General features: G+C 38.9%; 2 protein-coding genes across 2 annotated transcripts; one reads left to right on the plus strand and one right to left on the minus strand.

The window, feature by feature from the left end:
- Positions 1–156: 156 nt before the first annotated feature.
- Positions 157–20,294, minus strand: LOC131553509 (uncharacterized). Its single transcript, XM_058798225.1, has 2 exons — positions 19,764–20,294; positions 157–2,213 (listed from the first exon to the last, which is right to left on the minus strand). Exon 2 carries the CDS (start codon positions 2,131–2,133, stop codon positions 1,519–1,521), a length of 615 nt encoding a protein of 204 aa, XP_058654208.1. The 5' UTR covers positions 2,134–2,213; positions 19,764–20,294; the 3' UTR covers positions 157–1,518.
- Positions 11,783–13,622, plus strand: LOC131553508 (uncharacterized). The gene is given in 2 exon segments (XM_058798224.1): positions 11,783–12,236; positions 12,913–13,622. Coding segments are annotated over 2 exon segments (1,164 nt in total).
- Positions 20,295–23,363: the final 3,069 nt, after the last annotated feature.

Below are 23,363 nucleotides of genomic sequence, written 5' to 3' on the forward strand. Positions count from 1 at the left end.
ATTAGAATGTCGTGGAAAAGTTCATTTATTTCAGTAATTCAACTCAAATTGTGAAACTCGCGTATTAAATAAATTAAATGCACACAGACTGAAGTAGTTTAAGTCTTTGGTTCTTTTTAATTGTGATAATTTTGGCTCACATTTAACAAAAAACCACCAATTCACTATCTCAACAAATTAGAATACTTCACAAGACCAATAAAAAAAAAATTTTTAGTGAATTGTTGGCCTTCTGAAAAGTATGTTCATTTACTGTATGTGTACTCAATACTTGGTAGGGGCTCCTTTTGCTTTAATTACTGCCTCAATTCGGCATGGCATGGAGGTGATCAGTTTGTGGCACCGCTGAGGTGGTATGGAAGCCCAGGTTTCTTTGACAGTGGCCTTCAGCTCATCTGCATGTTTTGGTCTCTTGTTTCTCATTTTCCTCTTGACAATACCCCATAGATTCTCTATGGGGTTCAGGTCTGGTGAGTTTGCTGGCCAATCAAGCACACCAAGGTCAACTTTTGGTGCTTTTGGCAGTGTGGGCAGGTGCCAAATCCTGCTGGAAAATGAAATCAGCATCTTCAAAAAAGCTGGTCAGCAGAAGGAAGCATGAAGTGCTCCAAAATGTCTTGGTAAACAGGTGCAGTGACTTTGGTTTTCAAAAAACACAATGGACCAACACCAGCAGATGACATTGCACCCCAAATCATCACGGACTGTGGAAACTTAACACTGGACTTCAATCAACGTGGGCTATGAGCTTCTCCACCCTTCCTCCAAACTCTAGGACCTTGGTTTCCAAATGAAATACAAAACTTGCTCTCATCTGAAAAGAGGACTTTGAACCACTGGGCAACAGTCCAGTTCTTCTTCTCCTTAGCCCAGGTAAGACGCCTCTGACTTTGTCTGTGGTTCAGGAGTGGCTTAACAAGAGGAATACGACAACTGTAGCTCTTGATGCCTTGACCCCAGCCTCAGTCCATTCCTTGTGAAGTTCACCCAAATTCTTGAATCGATTTTGCTTGACAATCCTCATAAGGCTGCAGTTCTCTCGGTTGGTTGTGCATCTTTTTCTTCCACACTTTCTCCTTCCACTCAACTTTCTGTTAACATGCTTGGATACAGCACTCTTTGAACAGCCAGCTTCTTTGGCAATGAATGTTTGTGGCTTACCCTCCTTGTGAAGGGTGTCAATGATTGTCTTCTGGACAACTGTCAGATCATCAGTCTTTCCCATGATTGTGTAGCCTAGTGAACCAAACTGAGAGACCATTTTGAAGGCTCAGGAAACCTTTGCAGGTGTTTTGAGTTGATTAGCTGATTGGCATGTCACCATATTCTAATTTGTTGAGATAGTGAATTGGTGGGTTTTTGTTAAATGTGAGCCAAAATCATCACAATTAAAAGAACCAAAGAACCAAAGTAGTCAAAAACTGCTTCAGTCTGTGTGCATTGAATTTATTTAATACACGAGTTTCACAATTTGAGTTGAATTACTGAAATAAATGAACTTTTCCAATACATTCTAATTTATTGAGATGCACCTGTATGTATGTATGTATCTTGAGGAGATGGAGAGCCGATGAGCCAGGGAGGATCTGGGGGACCAAGGCGGAGCAGATGGCGCCGGTGACTGAGGCGGAGATGGGGATCCAGATGGCCGCGGTGGAGCCGGAGCGACAGAGGACTGAGGAGGAGCCAAAGGGATGGAGAGCCTGATGGAGCTGGAGGGACGAGGCGCAGCCGGAGGAGTGGAGTCCCGATGCGCAGTATGGTCGATGACAGACCAAGGTGGAGCCGGAGGGACGAGGGAGCCCGGCGGAGCCAGTTGACAGATGGTGCCTGATAGAGGCTGGAGGTGGAGTCAAGGGATACTCCAGCCACGGCAACGTGGAGGATGGCAGTCCCGCGGAGCTCGCACCGCATAGATGGTGGGCTAAAGGCAAGCAGAGGGGCTGCCAGACGACAGCGGAGGAGGAGGCGGGAGCAGGTGGGAGGGCAGGCATTTGTGAGCCTCCGGGCTTTCAGGCCTGAACTCAGGCACGGGAGCCTTCTCTGGCTTAACTCTGGAACGGGAGCCCTCACTGGGCTTAACTCTGGAATGAGAACCCTCTCCTCTTCGGTGTGGCACAGACGCCGCACCATACTCAGCTCACCCTCAGCCGCGGTGCAGGGGGCGCGGAGGTAACTGTTTTGATCAGGTCTTCTGTCACGTTTCTCAGGCACTGGAAGTGAGGAGAAGAGAAGATGTAGGGATAACTTAAACCAAACAGGCTTTATTAATCCAATCACTGGAAACACAGGAGACAACTGTAGGAGACACAGAACACACCGAATGCCGTTTGAAACCCGACAAGGAAATATAGAAAGGACTACACATTATATACAAAACTAAATGAGGGACAGACAGGTGTGGGGAATCAACTAATAATGAGACAACGAGGACAGGAACAGGAACGACCAAAAAAGGGCACATAAGGGAGAAATTGGGTCACGGGGAGCAAAACACAAAGACAGTCCATTCCTGACAATGTCAGGGAGGGTGATTATTTTTAAGTGACACTACAGCACCTGCTACCGAAACCACAATGTCAGTTACTTATAATTTGACAACAAACTTTGCTTTTTAAACTTTCTAGTTACTTCATCAGGGATGGATACAGTGTTTTCATTGTGTTGACAAAGCAGGCTGTTAGTTTGATGTGTGGGTAATGAATGTCTTAATGCAAGCATAATTAAACCTCGTGTCTGCAAACTGTTATTTGCGAAGTTGACCGGTCTTGTCTTATTTGATTAATCTCTCCAGAGGAATAAAAAAAAAAAAAAAAGAACGGCAGGATTTTGATAACCCTCAGTTCTCAAGTTTTGTCGAGATATATTTATATTCTACATCACTTTTAATTTATTACAGTACAAACACACCTGGCCTTCAACAGTCCTCATAAATATCCAGAACATAACTCATATTTTCATGAGGCCTCTCCAGAAAGATATTTTATTAATGGTGTTTTTTTTTTTGCTTATTATCAGCAAATGTTAAAGAGTTTGAACGGCATCTTTTATACAGCACTCTCAAAGGTTTGTTTGACCCACTGTGAAGCAAAGGGAAAGTTGACGGCATGACAAATGAGGGGTTGATGACACAGCAGGATGTGCCAGTGGTGGTAACAGTAACCCTGCTATTACACTACTGGGCAGTGGCAATCAGAGCACTGCTTCCTCTAATGACAGCAGAACAGCAGATACTTGCCATGACTTTTGCCCCTTATGTGTAAGATCAAACCTTATTCACATCCCATGGCAGGAATTTATTTTAAAGAGCTATGACCCAGCAGTAAATTCCACACATTAAGACATGACATACAAATGATTTCTTCTTTTCCTCTCAACTGCATATATATATATATATATATATATATATATATATATATATATATATATATATATATTAGGGGTGTGCAGCAAAGCCAGTATTTGTATCTGTAACATTCACAAAATTATTTGTGTCTGTATGTATTCGGATAAAACCGGAAGTAGGCAGGGCTTGAACCGGAACTTCGTACAGTTATACTTGATAAGACCGTTATGTCTATGGTTTTATGCATTGAATTAATAAAGCATTAAAAAAAAATGTCTAACAGCCTTTCTTTTTTTTCCCATAGTTATCACTGAACGAATATGCCATGTTTAACTAAAATATATTTTTTATTGATTATAACGTTTATTTAAATATCTTCTTACAGTCGGAGCTGATACCCTTGTATAGGTAGTGCTTCGAGATGTAGTGCGCTTATGCTTAGTGATGGGAATAACGGCGTTATAAATAAACGGCGTTACTAACGGCGTTATTTTTTTCAGTAACGAGTAATCAAACGAATTACTGTTTCCTCCGTTACAACGCCGTTACCGTTACTGTCAATAAAATGTGGCGTTACTATATTATATTATTAGAAATTAATTTTTCAGTTCATCTGAATGGATGCGCAGTGTAGCTGTATTTGACATACCATAAACTCTAGTGTGAAGGCGCACGGCTCGCCGTCGCTTTCTCTCACATACACGCACGCAAAGAAAGATACAGAGCACGAGAGTCTTTCATAACATGCAGGATTGACGCGCTACATGTAAACAATATTCTTTGTTGTATTTTCCTGTCAAAATAACAGAGTGCCTTGGGAATTCTTCAGCGTTTAAGAACTGCCGGGTTCTGCTGTAGTGGGCGGAACTAATGCGCAAAAGACAATCTCATTGGCTGGCACTCACCTATTATCGTCCCTGTTTTGATTTCAGCAAAACAATTGATGACATGAACAACGTGATTAATATTCATGAACCCAGCAGCTCATTAATCCTTAGTGCTTTTTATATTGATGACAAATATGCATTCATACTTGGTTATTCTAATTACTAAAGTTCTATCATCATATAATATTAAATTATCATAATATTATATTATAATGCTTGACTGACTGATACTAAGTGACAGTAGCTAAATAATGTAGATTACAATGTTTTATAATAATAATTTATTCTTTTTAGTGTCCATTTCATTAATTTAACATATTTAATATTGGGGGCATCCAAAGTTATTTGACATTTGAACATTTTTTTAAAAGAATAGTTACTTTCCCTGGTAATTAGTTACTTTGATAATGATGTTACTAACTCAGTTACTATTTGTGAGAAGTAACTAGTAACTAGTAACTATAACTAATTACTTTTTTAAAGTAACGTGCCCGACACTGCTTATGCTTCAGGGAACGCGAGTTGGAGTCCCATTTTGGGGACCTTTCGTGATCCGATAAATAAATATTTAAATATCTTCTAATTAAAACAGTAAGGGTTCCTATGCAGTTTAGAAATATGGAAATTGATTTAAGTAATTTCCAGGAAATGCATGGAAGGCCACTGCAACACTGCTATTTTATTTACGCTTATTTCATTCGTAGAGTTTACACTCATTTACTTCACACACTTGTTACTGCATTGTAATTTTAGATCATGTAAAACAACATGATTTCCTTTGGCTCACCGGTTCCTGTGCAGTTTAAAAAAGTATTTCACTTAAAGTAATTTGCAGATCTGGAAAAGTATGGGGGAAAAAAGAGAACAGTAGTCTAGCTATAGCCTATATGGAAAAATATTTGTGTTTCGACTATGTGCCCTATTCATGTGTTCTAAAATATCAAATTAATTTCTAAAAATAAATTGATCATACAAGTAGAGAGCTTTCATGACAAACGTTTAGTAATCATCTGAACACGACTGAATTAATTCAAGGCGCTAAACAAATATGCGTGTGCCACGCAAACCAGCAAAAGATAAAGAAGCAAACATGTAGGCCTAGTAGACAATGTATCTGTATCTAAGCTGATTATTAGTTAACTTAAATTAGAAGTTTTTTTTTTTTTTTTTAAGTCTAATAAATGTCAAAATTGATATCACTCAATTATACTCTAATTTTGAATGGATATAGTCAATGCTTAAATATGGCAACTTCATAGAGAAATCAGTATTGGTATCAGTGATACTGGCCTTCAGTCATAAAAAAAAAGATGCCATTAAACAAATATTTATAATTACACTGTGTTTATGTTGTTTGTGTCAGTCCTCTGTCTTGTGTGTCATATGTTCCTGCCTCTTGTTTCCTTATTTGGTCATGTTCCTGTCCTTGTTAAGTGTGATTATTAGTTAAGTCTTGTCCATCTGTGTTTTAGTAATTATCAGTAATTGTCATGTGTATTTAGTTCCTGCCTGTTTAGTTAGTTTTCATCTGGTCTACTTGTTATTCCCCGGTGTTCCTATCTGTGTCAACCTTGCCTTGTCTTGCCCTGCCCTGATGTCGTCATTAAAGACTATTATTTTGAAGTTACTCCTCGTCTGTGTGTTCCTTGTTCCTCCCTGCTGTGTGCACCGTGACAGTTTGCACATTAATTTGAAGATTGAATGTGGAATTATTGCAATATAAAAGTATATTTAAATTTTTTTATGTTAGGTGAGATTAATCGCGATTAATTTCAGAAAAATGTATGATTAATTTTTTTTTTTTTTTTTTTTTTTATCGATTGACAGCGCTAATATATAATTGTTCCATTTTCAGATTCAGGATATCAAATAAAGCAGACACACAACATTTGCATTCTGCTGATTGATGACTGGCATCCCAAATAATAATGGCAACCTTTAGTGAAACATTTGATATGAGAGATCTGTCAGTTGCCACAGACAGAGGAAAAGGTCAGGGTGAGGGTATGAAGATAAGCGTTCAATGTTCTCTCCTCTGCGAGTTTGAATTTTGTTTGGCTTTGTGCAGTAAGTTGTGTGGCATAACACTTTAAATGACAAACACTGTGTTTATGAGAACTGCTTTAGGCTACAGTACAGGTCAATATATATATATATATATATATATATATATATATATATACACACACACTGTATAAATATAGTATTGATCGCATATTATATTATATATTATGCGGATGCGGTGCGGATGGGATCTCGGATTTCAATAATAGATCCTCAATAATATTCTCAATAATACTTATTTTCCACCATAATTTGCAAATAAATTCTTTAAAAATCCTACAATGTGATTTTCTGGATTTTTTTTTTCTCATTTTGTCTCTCATAGTTGAGGTATACCTATGATGAAAATTACAGGCCTCTCTCATCTTTTTAAGTGGGAGAACTTGCACAATTGGTGGCTGACTAAATACTTTTTTGCCCCACTGTATGTACATGTATATGTATGTGCGACTGTGGTGGTGAATAAAAAAATGTTTATTTGTACTCTATATAACCTAAGGAATCAAAAATCATTGACCTTAAAATTGATTCACAAATTGGGTAGCCACAATCATGCTCACTTTCAGTATATTTCCTATTATTCCTTTTATGTATTTCCTTTTCAGCATTTGTATATGTAATTGTTAAAATAATGAATGAATTGTTTTATGCATGTTTACATATTTTAACTGACTGATACACAGCATCCTGAATGCAGATCATTCAAATCCCTTGATGCTTTTTCTCCCCTCTTTTTCAGGGTATGGTTACACAATGTATGATGAAACCCAGAGTAAACTTAAGTTCACAGTGAAAAAATGAAAATCTTTTAAATACCCATCAGGTTATGAAGCTGAAGTTGTCTTTTGAGAACAGTCTGCTCTACAGACGTTTGCCTGGAGATCATCTCATGCGTCTGAACTATCTTTCCCCTCAACTCTTTCCTAATGAGTGTTCGGCAGCCAAAGCTGAGCCAATAAGTGCATTCAAATGAATGTGACCCACATTCCACTGGAAAACCACTAATGACTCAAAAGGCAATCATTTATAAGACTGTTTTATTATTTATAATTATGTGTTACTGAAGAGGAAGTTCTGGAATATAAGACGTAAGCAGATGCTGCTCTCTGAATCTAGTCCAGGCCAAAATCATCATCATCATCATCATCATCATCATCACTGGTCTCAGTCATTTCTACTCTTTTAAAGCTGAATAATTTATATATGTATGTATGTATGCATTTATTTATTTATTTATGGATAAAATACTTTCTATTATGGCTGCTTAATATCAGACACACACACACACACACATATTATATATATATATATATATATATATATATATATATATACTGTAATTGAAAATAGGGAATGAATTTCCTGCAATTTCACTTGTCCAACAGCTTATCAGAATTCTCAGCCCTAGTCTGACTGGAGCCTGTCTCTTTTTTCTCTCTCTCTCTACCCCATTACACAGCTGCTGTTGCATCCATTAAAATAGTTCAGTTTCGGTTTTAATGGCAAAGTGGTGATATTTCTTTTAGTTTATTTATTAACCCTTTAACGCGTACGATCACACCGGTGTGATCAGTCTTGGCTGGTCCCAGGAGCGTACGATCACACCGGTGTGATTGGAACTTTCAGTGAGTCACGTCATCAACTGCTGAAATTCAAATCTGCTTTCTGGCGGAGCCAGATCAGGCAGCGGCGCTTGTAATATTATCACTTATTCGGTGTTTTCAACCATATAATGCTTATTTTAGATTTCAGACATTTAAATACACATAAGTACTAGCAAAGCCATACATTTATAGTTTGTAAAATATGCACTGATGTCTATGGAAGCAGCAATAATGATCCTTACAAATATAATCTGACGACATGTTTTTATTGATATCATATACAGATTGTGTAGATACTTTAAAGTTTACTCTGCTCTTCTCCCAGTTTACTGGAGACTTACTTTAACGTGTTTCGGGAGGAGAGGATTAATTTACGTGTTGTAAATCCCACAGCTGGATTCAGCGCGAGCAAACATGGCGGCGCCCATCACCCGGTATAGATCAACTAACACGATCATTCTAAACGTGTTTAAACAACCAAACACATTTACTTGCATATATTTCAGAATCGGAATATCAGATATTTAATAATATAGCGAGTATGTTTGTGAATATTAATAATAAAAAAAGTAAAAACGAAATAAAAGCAATCTATGTGTCATACAGCGCTATTACGGCTGCGGTGTGTCACATGACAAGCATGACGCATCGCCATGGAAACAATAAGGCTATAAGTTCTAAAATAACGGTCGCCTAAAAAAACTCACGCCGGGGGCTCAGATAGAATATTTTAAACTCACGTGTGAAAGGGTTAAGTTAATTTAGAAATATGTTCGGAACATATCATGTTTGTTAAATTCAAATGGAACAACCATGCAGCCAGCGGCAGCCAGTTGAGCGTATCTTTGATCAATTTAGCCTTCTCAAATCAACATGACGACTTGCCTAAATAAAATCTATAGACATAAAACACTTCATGCATTTCACAGTATTAATTTAAACATTTAACAAAGATAAATGTGCGCAGTTAGACGCATATTAAATCGTTTGTGAGAGAGTGGAAGCCGAATCGCGCTTTGCAGAGCATGGGAGGTGCCAGCGCGATAACTTGAATTTTTTTTTTTTAATAACAGTGGAAGCTTAAAAATACGCCGTCATTTTTGCTCATTAAGGTACTACCCTAATTCCGGAAATGTCGGGGAAATGAAAACTAAAATAATTTTTAATATTTCAATATTTTATTCACAATGGAACATAGATAACATAAATGTTTAAACTGAGAAATTTTACAATTTTATGCACAAAATGAACCCATTTGAAATTTGATGCCTGCTACAGGTCTCAAAATAGTTGGGATGGGGGCATGTTTACCATGGTGTAGCATCTCCTCTTCTTTTCAAAAGTTTGAAGACGTCTGGGCATCGAGGTTATGAGTTTCTGGAGTTTGGGTTTTGGAATTTGGTCCCATATTGGTAATGTATTTTCTGTTCAATGATGCGTCAAATGTTCTCTATTGGTGAAAGATCTGGACTGCAGGCAGGCCAATTCGGCACCCAGACTTTTCTACTACGAAGCCATGCTGTTGTAACAGCTGCAATGTGGTTTTGCATTGTCCTGCTGAAATACACAAGGTCTTCCCTGAAATAGACATCATCTGGAGGGGAGCATATGTTGCTCTAAAACCTTTATATACCTTTCAGCATTCATAGTGCCTTCCAAAACATGTAAGCTGCCCATACCGTATGTACTTATGCATCCCCATACCATCAGAGATGCTGGCTTTTGAACTGAACACCGATAACACGCTGGAAGGTCTCCCTCCTCTTTAGCCCGGAGGACACGGCATCCGTGATTTCCAACAAGAATGTCAAATTTGGACTCGTCTGACCATAGAACACTTTTCCACTTTGAAACATTCCATTTTAAATGAGTCTTGGCCCACAGGACACAACGGCGCTTCTGGACCATGTTCACATATGGCTTCTTTTTTGCATGATAGAGTTTTAGTTGGCATCTGCAGATGGCACGGTGGATTGTGTTTGCCGACAGTGGTTTCTGGAAATATTCCTGGGCCCATTTAGTAATGTCAATGACAGAATCATGTTGATGAGAGATGCAGTGTCGTCTGAGGGCCCGAAGACCACGGGCATCTAACAAAGGTCTTTGGCCTTGTTCTTTACGCACAGAGATTTCTCAAGATTCCTCTCTGAATCTTTTGATGATGTTATACACTGTAGATGGTGAGATTTGCAAAGCCTTTGCAATTTGATGTTGAGGAACGTTGTTTTTAAAGTATTCCACAATATTTTTACACACTTTTTCACAGATTGGAGAACCTCTGCCCATCTTTACTTCTGAGAGACTCTGCCTCTCTAAGACATCCTTTTTATAGCAAATCATGCTACAGACCTGATGGCAATTAACTTAATTAGTTGCTAGATATTCTCCCAGCTGAATCTTTTCAAAATGTCTTGCTTTTTCAGCCCTTTATTGCCCCCATGCCAACTTTTTTGAGACCTGTAGCAGGCATCAAATTTGAAATGAGCTCATTTAGTGGATACAAGTGTAAAATGTATCTATTTAAACATTTGCTGTGTTCTCTATGTTTTATTGTGAATAAAATATTGGCTCATGTGATTTGAAAGTCTTTTAGTTTTCATTTTATTCAAATAAAAATATCATTCGGAATGGCAAAGGTTCTTTTATTTGTGTGCACTCACAATATCAACAAAACATTGTGCTTTTGTAAAATAAGGAAAACAATGCTTTCTGATTGTCTTGAGCAGGAGCGCGTCACAATGATGAACTGAAACTCAGTGAATAATTGGCTTACCGACATGATAAATATATATATATAATGCTTTAAATTACTATTTTAAATTCAAATTGAAAACAAAAACTCCTTCATTAGGCTATGTAATCCGTAAAGATGCATTTCTCTAAAGGCACGTCCAATGAAGATATGGCGAATCAGGTTCGTCAAATTCATCTTTGCAAAACACTAGTTTATTAACAAATAATTCAAATATCCCCTCGCTATTTTTTTTACTTTTTTGTTTGTTTTTTATTTATTTTGTTTGTTTCTTAGTTTTTTGGGCCGCTGTACCAAATTTTTGTTTGCATTCAGTAGCTACAAATAGCCTACGACCCCATTTTAGTGCCACATTGAAAACTAACTAAGTGATGTTTTATAAACAAATTTCGGGAGAAGCATGCGCGGATAATTAACGCGGCCAGCTAATCATTAGTGATTACACTATTATCCAATCAGCACACAAGCAATCTCCTATATATAACCAAGTACGTCCTACCTCCATTATCTCGACTTTCAGAATTGGTGAATCTGATTGCCGCAACCATGTCAGAGATAGAACTTTTCCCCGAGGATAACACCTTCGACAACACAGCTCTGCCTGCTTCTCCAACCGACGTTCAGCACACCGGCGCTACAACTGAGCCCGCGGCTGCATCACGAGGCCGCCGGTCTTCTCGCACAGCTGCCGCTCATACCTCCAGACTTATGGGTTCGCCTTCACCTTCGCCTGCTAGGCGTCAGTAACCATCCCCAGGATCCTGCAGCCACCGGCTCCCGATCCTCCGAGCGTCAGCCCGTAGGTCCTCCAGTTGACGCGCTTCCACAAGCCGCCACGGCAGCGCGAGCCCGCCTCAGCCAGCACCCCATCCTCAATCCTTGCGTTTCCCCACGCCTAATCCTCTTCCCTACCCATGGCCCCCAGCCCCACCATCCAGCTCTAGCGCGAGGCTGCCTCAGCAAATGCTACAGGCCCCGACACCCGCTATTCCCCCTCTCCTTCCCAATGTTTGGCCCACCTCCCGGGCCGGCCAAAGCGTGAGGCCGCCTCCGCTTATGGCACAGACGCCGGCGCCCGTTATTCCCTCCCTTTTTTCTACAATTCCAAGCTCGAGCCTGCAGCAGCAGGATGGCCAAAGTCGATGTTACCTCTGCCTTTAAGGTGATGCACTTTGATTGGCACTTGTTCGGCATCCGCTGGCGTAAAAAACTCTACTTTTCCGTCCGCTTCACGTTCGGCTGCAGAAGCAGCCCTAAAATTTTTGACAAGTTGTCAGAAGCAATCTGCTGGATCCTCTCCAACAATTACACCGTACCCTACCTAGTCCATCTCTTAGACGATTTTTTAATCATCTCGCCCCCCGACTCCATCCCAGCCACGCACCTTTTGACAACGCAAAAAGTCTTCGCAGAGTTTGGGATTCCCCTCGCTCAAGACAAAACCTCTGGCCCAAGCACTTCCATCGAATTTTTAGGTATCAACCTAGATTCACAAAAATTCCAAGCTTCTCTACCCAAAGAGAAAATCGACAGAACGATTCTGGTAGCTTCCACTCTCTTAACCAACCCAAGCTGCTCCAAACGTGAGCTTCCCTCCCTCCAGGACATCTACACCAGGCGGTGCATAAGAAAAACCAGGAGGATCATCAAGGACTCCAGCCATCCATCCCACAGACTGCTCTCTCTGCTGCCCTCAGGGAGACGTCTCCGCAGCATCCGATCCCGCACTAGCCGACTGAGGGACAGCTTCTTCCCTCATGCTATCAGGCTAATGAACAATCAGAACTAATACACCCTACAGCACACTCCCACTCACACAACATGCCACGCACTGCACTTTAACACTGTTCTACCGGACTACACACACACACTGCAATAATACAACCTATCTACTATCACTGGATACCATACAATGCACATCCATGACATTACATATGTAAATCTGTTGCACCTTTGCACAACTATCTATTGCACTACTAATCTGATGTAAATGTACAATCTCTGGCACTTTCACATATTACTATGTATAGATGTGTACATAATGTAGAATGTGCACTAGTAACTATGTCTTTATAGTACACTGTGTATTGAGTATATGTATGTGCATTTTGCACATTGTCTTCTGTACAGTCTGTAAATATGTACTGTCAATATGTAAATTGTTTTTGTTTGTTTTGTTTTTCTCTTTCACTGTCTGGAGCACGCTCTTAAGAATTTCACTCACCAAGGCACTTGTGCTGTGGTGATGTGACAATAAAGTGATTTGATTTTGATTTTGACGTGAGCTGCTATCCGCTCTCGGCCATTTAAATTTTGCAATGCGCATCATTCCACAAGGCCGCCCTTTTATATCCCACCTCCTCGCACTCGCGTCCTCCACTCACGGTCTAGAGGACCGAATATCCATAACCGACTCGTGCCATAATGAGCTCGGTTTGTGGATATCCTTCCTTAGACAGTGGAACGGTTTATCTATCTTTTACAGCGACTTGATTTCTTCTCCAGTTGACATCCAATTATTCACCGACGCCGCCACCTCCGTTGGTTTTGGAGGATTTTACCAGAACCGCTGGTTCGCTTCTATGTGGCCCCCCCAGTTCCTACAGTTACCTCAGATGCTAGCATCCTCAGCGCTTTTCGAGCTATATCCCATAGTCGTGGCAGTCTTTCTGTGGGGGAAAGAGTGGTCCATCATCAGCGTCATTATTCACTGCGACAATGAGGCTACCGTGGACTGCATTAACAAAGGCTGCTCTCATTCACTCGCCCTAATGCCTCTGCTAAGACGCCTAATTTGGATCTCGGCTTGTGACCAGTTCATCATAACTGCAAAACACATTCCCGGGTCCAAAAACCAAATAGATGACTCTCTTTCTCGTTTTGCCTTTCAGAAATTCAGGCAGTTGGCACCAGAGGCGGAACCACTCCCAACCCCAGTACCTCCCTATTCAGAGCTGATGTTCCCCTAAATCATCCTCTGAGACCTCTCTTCAAAGCTTCCCTCGATTCCATACTTCAAGCAGTTTCCCCCAGAACCCTACAATCCTATTTAACAGCATGGAAATGCTTCAAAGCATTCCATTCTGCCTACAACCTGCCATTCCCCGATTTTTCGTTGCTCTCCATCACCTCATTCATATCCCACCTCAACATTAACAAAAACCTCAAAGTCGGTTCCATAAAAGGCTACCTAAGCGGAATCCAATTTTTTCACAAGCTCATATTTGGTTCTCCCTCACCTCAAATAGCCAATTCACAGACCACTCTTCTCATCCAAGGCGTTCAAAGAGCCCATCCCACCCGCCCAGACACCAGGCAACCCATAACCCTAGAAATCTTAACCAAATGCATTTCCACCCTCCGCAGAGGTTACCATTCCACCCACACCGCGTACATGCTAGACGCCATGTTCATTCTAGCATTTTTCGGCTTCCTTAGATGCTCTGAGCTCACAGTCCCTTCCAGCTTAAATCCGAACATCCACCCCACTATTTCCGATCTAGTGGTTCTGGATAACGAGTCCATGTCTTGTTTTATAAAGCAAAGTAAGACAGATCAGACAAAGAAGGGACACTTTATCTACATTTTCAACCTCCAATCATCTATATTCCCCTACCAAGCCTTCATGGCCTTCCTTCAGCTAAGGAAATCACAGTCTAAATCCCCTTCCGACCCTCTTTTTACAGATGACTCTAACCGCCCCGCCACTCGTTTCTGGTTCCAAAAACATCTCAAATCCGTACTGCTCGTTTCCGGAATCCCAGCGAATAATTTTTCCAGCCATTCTTTCAGAATAGGCGCAGCCACCACAGCAGCCCAAAAAGGCCTTTCCCAACAGCAGATCCAAACACTAGGTCGCTGGTCGTCAGAAGCTTTTAAGAGCTACATCTGATCAGACTACTCCCACATCTTTGAAGCCCATCAAAACCTCATCAGCCGCCCCCAGTAACCCCAGTCTACCCCCCTTTCATCTCCACCTTACATCACCACCAGCAGCACCTCGCTCCTGCAGGAGCTTTTCAGTCTGCCCCTGAATGCCCCTTTTCAGTGGTCCCCAGCCACAGCAAGGACCACTCCCGCAGAAGATTGCATCCGTATTTCCCTACCGTTACAGCAGAGCCCGCTACCGCAGAAGCCGCATTCTGTTCCAGATGCCGCAGCAGAGCCCGCTTCCGCAGAAGCTGCATTCTGTTCCAGATGCCGCAGCAGAGCATGCTTCCGCAGAAGCCTCATTCTCTTTCAGATGCCGCAGCAGAGGCCGCTTCCGCAGAAGCCGCATTCTCTTCCAGATGCCGCAGCAGAGCACGCTTCCGCGGAAGTCGCATTCTCTTTCAGATGCCGCAGCAGAGCCCGCTTCCGCAGAAGCCGCATTCTGTTCCAGATGCCACAGCAGGGCCCGCTTCCGCAGAATCCGCATTCTCTTTCAGATGCCGCAGCAGAGGCCGCTTCCGCAGAAGCCACATTCTTTTTCAGACGCTGCTGCTGCACTTGAGGCCGGTTCGAGCGCCGAACACGGACCCCTCGCCCCAGACAGGAGCCTTGCCGAGCTCGGAGCCCTTTCCCTGGACGGCAAGCCAAATATGCTCGTGAAATAATACACGTCATAATGTTTTAAGAATAAAGTAAAAATTACGATAATAAAATAATATTTCATTGCGTGAAGTTAATGTGAAAATTCCACCTATAGGCTACTCTGCCAAAAGAAAAAAAAAAAAAAAAAAAAAGTCTGTGGCATCCATTATTCTTCACATTTAACATAAAAAAACAGCAATAAAATGTAGACTTATTGACGTTTTTTGAAACTCTGATTGATCGATTTCATGAGACATTTGTTTGTATTAAATTGTTCTGATTATTTTTAATGTATTCATTAAAATATTCATGTTTATTTCATGCTGCAAATATTAAAGCGGAAAATATCATTGATTCATATGCAGCTTGAACCGAGGCGTATCTTGTATCTACTACAAATTAAAGAGCGTAAAAAAACATTTATTGTTTATATTTTACCATAAAATTGACACAAGGCTGAGACTTTGTAGTAACAAAGCATAAAGCTGCAATTATTGGGTGGCTTGCGTGCTACAAATAGTAGCACTTGAAAATGTTAAATATCATTTCCAAGAATTTAGCCTATAGCCTACCTTAAAACAGCTTGTGAATAGTCACGATTCACGTAATGTTATTTACTTAAGAAAAATCAACAATAGGGCCCAAGTTAAGTTATCTGAGTTGGAGCCCATAACGTTTGGGGGGACTTGTACAAATTTTTTTGCATATGGGCCTGGGGCTGACTTGCTACGCCACTGATTTAATGTGTTAAACTGTATGTGCAACAGCAACATGTCTTCCATGTTTAAAGCAGCTTGTCTGTCAGTCTCTGTACAGTCTCTGTTCTTGCTCTCCAGCAGCATAGCAGATCCATTACGCCAAGTTCAAATATATCATATTCATTACTATGCCAAACTATCCTGACAGTTGTCTAGACTGAAATACATATATATATTTTTTTCTTCCCATTATATACATTATCAGTACCTAAAGCCCCTTTCAGGGCATTTCTACCACACCCATATCCGCCACGTTTGTAACTATTTTGTATTACTATTTTTAGTTTTGAACAAAATGCTCCTCCTATAAGCAATGAACTGTGGGCAACATCAGTGTGCATGGCTCCACACTTCGTAAATCTACTGGAACTAGTAAGCCATCTGGGAACGTTTGGCATAGCCAAAATGATCCGCTTATTCTAACATCACATAATATTTAGTAGTATGCACATAGGATGCAAGGTGTGTTACTATACAGTGAGTACAAGTGAGCCATTCATATGCTCAACCAATGGCATGAGTTTGGGGTGGGGCTATATGTATGTATATTTATGTATCTGTATCTCTATATGCCTGACCAAATAAAATAGCCAGTTTGAAAGCTGTTGTTAATTTTGCTATTGGCACAGAAATTACACACTTTGGAAGATAGTCATTACACAATTCATTATGTAAATATTACATAAATGACACAGTTTGAAGGTATTTAGACAATTTTTATAGATATCACAGAAACATAAAAATTCTATTCATCTGCTTTTATATTTATTAGTCTGTGTACTTAGTTTCATGCTTTGTTTATACAAAGAATGTGCTACTTTCTGCATTGAACTTTCTGCATTGAACAGTTTTGCCACTGAGATTATTTCAGTTGCAAATGCACTAAACTCGGGCCCACTTCATATCAGGTGGCCTTAACTACTATGTACTTACATTTAAATTAATAATTTGATACAATGCACTTATTGTGTACATACAGTACATGTTTTTACACTGTACTTAAAACCCCACATGCAATAACCTAGAACATTATCTAACACTTGATGGCTGCTCTGTCAATTCTTCTTCATCAGTCAGGAACCTAGGTGTGCTGTTTGATAGCAATCTTTCATTTGAAAGCCATGTTTCTAGCATCTGTAAAACTGCGTTTTTTCATCTCAAAAACATATCTAAATTGCGACCTATGCTCTCAACGTCAAATGCAGAAATGTTAGTTCATGCGTTTATGACCTCAAGGTTAGACTATTGTAATGCTTTATTGGGTGGTTGTTCTGCACACTTGATCAACAAACTACAGTTGGTCCAAAATGCAGCAGCTAGAGTCCTTACTAGAGCCAGGAAATATGACCATATTAGCCAGGTTCTGTCAACACTGCACTGGCTCCCTATCAAACATCGGATAGATTTTAAAATCTTGTTAATTACTTATAAAGCCCTGAATGGTTTAGCTCCTCAGTACTTGAGCGAGCTCTTATCACATTATAGTCCTCCACGTCCACTGCGTTCTCAAAACTCTGGCTGTTTGATAATACCTAGAATATCAAAATCGACTGCGGGCGGCAGATCCTTTTCCTATTTAGCACCCAAACTCTGGAACAATCTACCTAACACTGTTCGGGAGGCAGACACACTCTGTCAGTTTAAATCTAGATTAAAGACCCATCTCTTTAGCCTGGCTTACACATAACACACTAATACGCTTCTATTTTTCAAATCCGTTAAAGGATTGTTAGGCTGCATTAATTAGATCAACTGGAACCGGGAACACTCCCCATAACACATAATGTACTCGTTACATCGTAAGTAGAATGACATCTACGCTAATATTTGTCTGTTTCTTTCCTATTCTGTTTCTTAGTCCGTATCCGATCAGATGATGGATCAGCACCAAGAGATGATGTCTACAGCCCTGATCGTCGGCGGAGACCAGGACACCCAGATGAGCCCCAGAGACATATCCCCAGTGATGACCTCGATTACAATACAACAAAACATAAAAAATAACAAAATAACAAAAAATATAATAAAATACCTAACTACATAATACTATTATTGTTAGAAATTGCAACAAAATAAAAAACAGAATTATAAACTTTTGAACTGCGGGGTTTCGTCTGGTCAGAGGAGAACTGGCCCCCCGACTGAGCCTGGTTTCTCCCAAGGTTTTTTTTCTCCATTCTGTCACAGAGGGAGTTTTGGTTCCTTGCCGCTGTCGCCTCTGGCTTGCTCAGTTGGGGACACTTAATTTCTAGCGATTATCGACGATTTGATTGCACAGATTCTATTTAAACTAAACTGAGCTAGACAATGACATCTCTGAATTCAATAATGAAATGCCTTTAACTGAAAATTGAGTGTTTAATCTTATCATTATATATTACTGACACTCTATCCTCCAATTTGATACTGTTAAGTGCTTTGACAAAATCTGTATTGTTAAAAGCACTATATAAATAAAGGTGACTTGACTTGACTTATATTTTTTAAAATACCTATATGTAGTTACATCTGTAATTAATTTCTGTAATCACATTCATAATTACACTGTTGACCCATCCCTTACACCTTAACCCACCCTTAAACCAACCCATACCACCAAACCTGTCCCTAACTTTATCTCACCATATCCCACCCCAATAGCAGCAAGTGTTTTGCAATACAATGACCACAATAAGTACATTGTACTTATTTTTTGATGTAAGTACATAGTAGTTAAGGCCACCTAACATAAAATGTGACCCTAAACTCAAGAAAAAAATAAAATAAAAAAAAAAAAAATTAGTGTAGGATTTACTTTGAAATCATTTTCAGTTAGTAATTACTAGTAAATTTAAGAAATAATTACAAATGCACTTAAATCAGAAAAAAAGTACAATGTACTTATTGTGCTCATATTGTATTCAAAACACTTTTGCTGCTATTGAGGTGGGATACAGGTAAGGTTAGAGATAGGTTTGGTGGTATGGGTAGGTTTAAGAGTTAAAGTGTAAGGCATGGATCAACAGTGTGTTTATAAATATAATTACAGAAATTAATTACAGATGTAACTACCTGAAGGCTTTATCTATCTATCTATCTCTCTCTCTCTCTCTCTCTATATATATATATATATATATATATATATATTTGTGCTGTCAAATGATTAATCCAAAATAAAAGTTTTTGTTTATATAATATATGTGTGTGTATTCTGTATATTTATTATGTATATATAAATACACACAACATGTTTTTATTACATCAACACTTATATTAGTATACTAGTGTGTATCATTAAACAGAATATTCCTTGAATCATACATCAACAGGAGAAAATACATTTAACATTTATCAAAGCAATGAAATATAAACAGATTGAATCGTGTTCCCTTATCAAATTGACCCCTGTACACCGCTGACCCCTTACCCAACCTTAAACCACGAAACCTGTCCCTAACCTTACCCGTATCACACCTCAACAGCAGCAAACGTGTTGTACATTAACAAAAGCTTTTAATCATTGAATAACATCTGTTACAAAGTCATTTAGATTTTCGAGATGTGCATGATCATATGAATAAGAAGTTTAATAACATTTATAAGCATTTTAATTTACATGAAATGTTAATTATTAGGTAACATTTAATACAGTTATTAGTAAACATTAACAAGCACGTTATTTCACGATTCTTGATATGTGAATATATATTAACTAAGCATTACATAATGTTTGTTAATGATTTATTAATTAAAGTTATTATAAAGTGTTACCCGGTGAATGAAAAACAGTGATTAACATACCTTACAATTGTGGCTTCCACAATATCGAGGTCCGGGTTAAACGTTGACAAAATAAGACGACAACTGTCGTTAAAAGTGATCTTGCACTGAGGACATGACATGACTTTTGAGGTGTCAGTGTGCAATCAGACGCTCGAGCAGGCGTTTATGAATAGTTTGGCTTGCCATAACGAGGAGCTTCAGTAGAACACCAATGAACTGCGGTCAGATGAGATATTGTAAGGCCATATGTCAGTAAAAACGAATCTTCCACTTCTGTCAGCCGTTAAACTGTGCTCTTAGCATGTGCTCTTCAAGTGCACCATGCATATGTGCCGGCACGCGCTGTATTAGGCTATATTAAAGCGCTGCATCATACTCAAAGCCAAATCAAACTACGAGTATGCAATGTTGTAGATATGTCGTCAGTTAGGGGCTCGAGCCCCTGCCCCTTTGAGGTTCGACGCTAAAGTGCCCTTGCGGTCCGGTGCCCCCGGTCTGCGATTTCTGCCGACGGTAGCGGTGTGCGATATGAAGATTTTTGATCGTGGACGATAAAAATATCTCCACGATCTGCTTTTAAAGAAATATCGTTGTATTGTGCAACAGCGCACATTCTATCAGCTGCAGTTCTGGTGCCGCCGTATCAATACACTGTACAACGCAATATACATTCACATCAGTGTTAACTCAGCGATAGAGTTACTCTCACGGGACACTGCACTTATTCACAATCACAAAAGTACATTATCTGCATCTGCTTTAAAGCCTACTGGTTAGGCGTTTCATTCGTGTGCTGTTCTGAGGAGCGCTTTTTTTTCTGAGCAAATACATCCAAAGCGCGCGCACTAAAAAGCCCATCAAACAGTGCCTGATTACTGAACTAAGTTATGTTTTGTGCTAATACTGTCAAAACACACAAGGTTTATGTATAGACTTAGTTGGTTATGTCTAAACTGAAAGTAAACAGCTGAGAGAAAAGTATACGTGCCTGTATATTAGATGCGTGCAGGTCTTAAAGGGACAGTAGCCTACTAAACATGCTGCCGACTGTAATTAAAGGGATAGTTCACCCTAAAATTGTATTTCTGTCATTATTTATTCACTCACATGTTGCCCCAAACCTGTATTTATTTTGTTCTTGTGCTGAACACAAAAGAAGATATTTTGAAGAATCTGGGTAACCAAAGAGTTGCTGGTCCACATTGACTTTAAAAAGTAGGAAAAAAAAAAATACATACTATGGAAGTCACTGTGGACCAGCAACTGTTTGGTTTTCCACCTTCTTCAAAATAGCGTTTATGTTTAGCAGAAGAAGGAAACTCAGTCAGGTTTAAAATATCTTATGAGTGAGTAAATGAAGGTATATATAAAAAAAACAAAAACAAAAAAAAAAAACACTAGCCTATTTTAATTTTTGGGTGAATTATTCCTTTAATGTTAATGTGATGTGTCATTAGTAACCCTTTGAAATAATCAATAATATATTTTTTTTTTTTTGGAAAAGTGTGTGAAAAATTGTTTTATGGTCAGTCACAATTGTGATCTGTGGGATAATGTGTGTACTGAATTAACATATTACTGAAGTCATACATTTTTATATATATATATATATATCTTAGCCAAGCTATTTTAAAATTATTTTAAAATTATGCATAAAAAACCTTATACAACATTGATAGGAACACTGAGATAAAATACAACCATCAACGTATTTCAAAACTGTTACTTTTTTGTAAAATATAACATCAAATTTTTATATGAGTGCTACCAGTATTACAACGTCAATATTGTACATTTTTTGTAACATTTGAATTTTTAATTTAGTGCAATATTTTGTCATTGCATCATTTTAGTGCAATTTTCGCTAACAACTGCAACTGGATTTATATTGTAAACCTAAGTTCACTGTTATCATACCAGTCACTATTGTGACCATCAACATGTTTACTCATTCTATGACCACACTCAACAAAATTGAATATATGTGAATTCATATATTAAAACTAGACACCTTAAAGATAACGTGTACCAAAAATCTTTGTCATATCTTTGTTAACATACTTTACTAGCCTTTTGTTTTGGAGCTTTGATGTAGTTATCATCTTCTCAAGGTGCAAACAGGAAATAAACAGATCTGGTCATATGACAATCTGCACTAATCATGTGAAACTGCACATATTTAATTGAGATGCTTTATTTTTTCATATTTGCAGGAAGTGCACTAAAACATCAGTCAGTAAGGTTTTTAGAGCTTTATAAATGAAAACCTTTTTTACAGTCACTATTGTGACCAGTGGGATTAAATGGGTTAATAAAACACCAAACACAAAGAGAAAAATCACTCACTACACTTGACTGAAAAACTTTAATACAGTTGCTTTAATAGGAATCAATCTACATAGTGTTTTATTTTTATATTTGTTCATTCAGTTTCTTGAATGCTCCTGCTAAATACACCTATTGTAGCCTACCTGAAAATAAACCACTGTTTATTTTATTTGTATACTATGTGTATTTGTAATGTGTATCTTTGCTCTCATTTTTTAATAACAAAGATAAAATAATGACAATGATTTTTATCTTCACCCACTTTGGCCTAAATATCCTCCATACTTTTTTTTATATTTTGTTACCTTGAAAGGCTTTGTCTTTATAATAGGGAAATTAGTTTGGCTGTAATGCTCAAACAACTTGCAAAATAGAAAAACCAACATGACAAAGAATCGTGATAAAATTGTGAATCGTGATATTTCTAAAAAAAAAAAAAGTAATATTTTTGCCATATCGCCCACCCCTAGCCGAGGGGGACCAAACCCATACACTCTCAGAAATAAAGGTACAAAAGCTATCACTGGGGCAGTACCTTTATAATTATGTTTGTACCTAAAAGGTCCATTTTGGCACCTTAAAGGTACATATTAGTACTTAAAGTGTACATATTTGAACCTAATAGGTACAAAATTGTTCCTTTTGAAAAGGTACCGCCCCAGTGACAGCTTTTGTACCTTTATTTCTGAGAGTGTACAATCACCCCCATCACCCCACCCCCCACCACCCCTGGTCCGCGAATTGTGCCCTCGTAACGCCATTTCGCCCCTGCCTCTCTGGAGGTCTGTGCACGCCACTGGTTGGATGTGTACTTGAATGCCGTAGCATGTAGCATGATCAATCATAAAATCAGTAGCCTAACAGTTCGCAATTAAATCCATATCCTACCTTTTCTTGTAACCCGATAAAATCAATCCATGGTGATGAACGTCGTCGATGTTTAATACACACGCATTTCTGAGCATGCCTACTTGCTGGCGTTCACATAAATCCACAAGTCGTTCTTTTAGGTTAGACTATTTCATTCAAGTCAATATAAAAGCAATTATGCTATGTCTAGCATTCTTTTACGTTACCGAGCGTAGCAAATAAATTGGTTGCAAAACAGTATCCACTCACATGTTTAACTTTTAGTCTGCATGTTATGGTCAAAAAAAAAAAAAAAAATAATACAGTCACATTACTATATGCAATAGCCTATATGAGATAGCCCATGACCACTAGATGTTATACAGATGTTACTATAACTATTTTGTAAATGGTGATCAGCAAACAAATATTGATAATGTG

Source organism: Onychostoma macrolepis, chromosome 14 (genome assembly GCF_012432095.1).
Source record: "Onychostoma macrolepis isolate SWU-2019 chromosome 14, ASM1243209v1, whole genome shotgun sequence".
NCBI lineage: Eukaryota > Metazoa > Chordata > Actinopteri > Cypriniformes > Cyprinidae > Onychostoma > Onychostoma macrolepis.

Coding starts and splice junctions, on each gene's coding strand:
- LOC131553509 (XM_058798225.1), bottom strand. CDS start 2,133: ATGGTGCGGCGTCTGTGCCACACCGAAGAGGAGAGGGTTCTCATTCCA.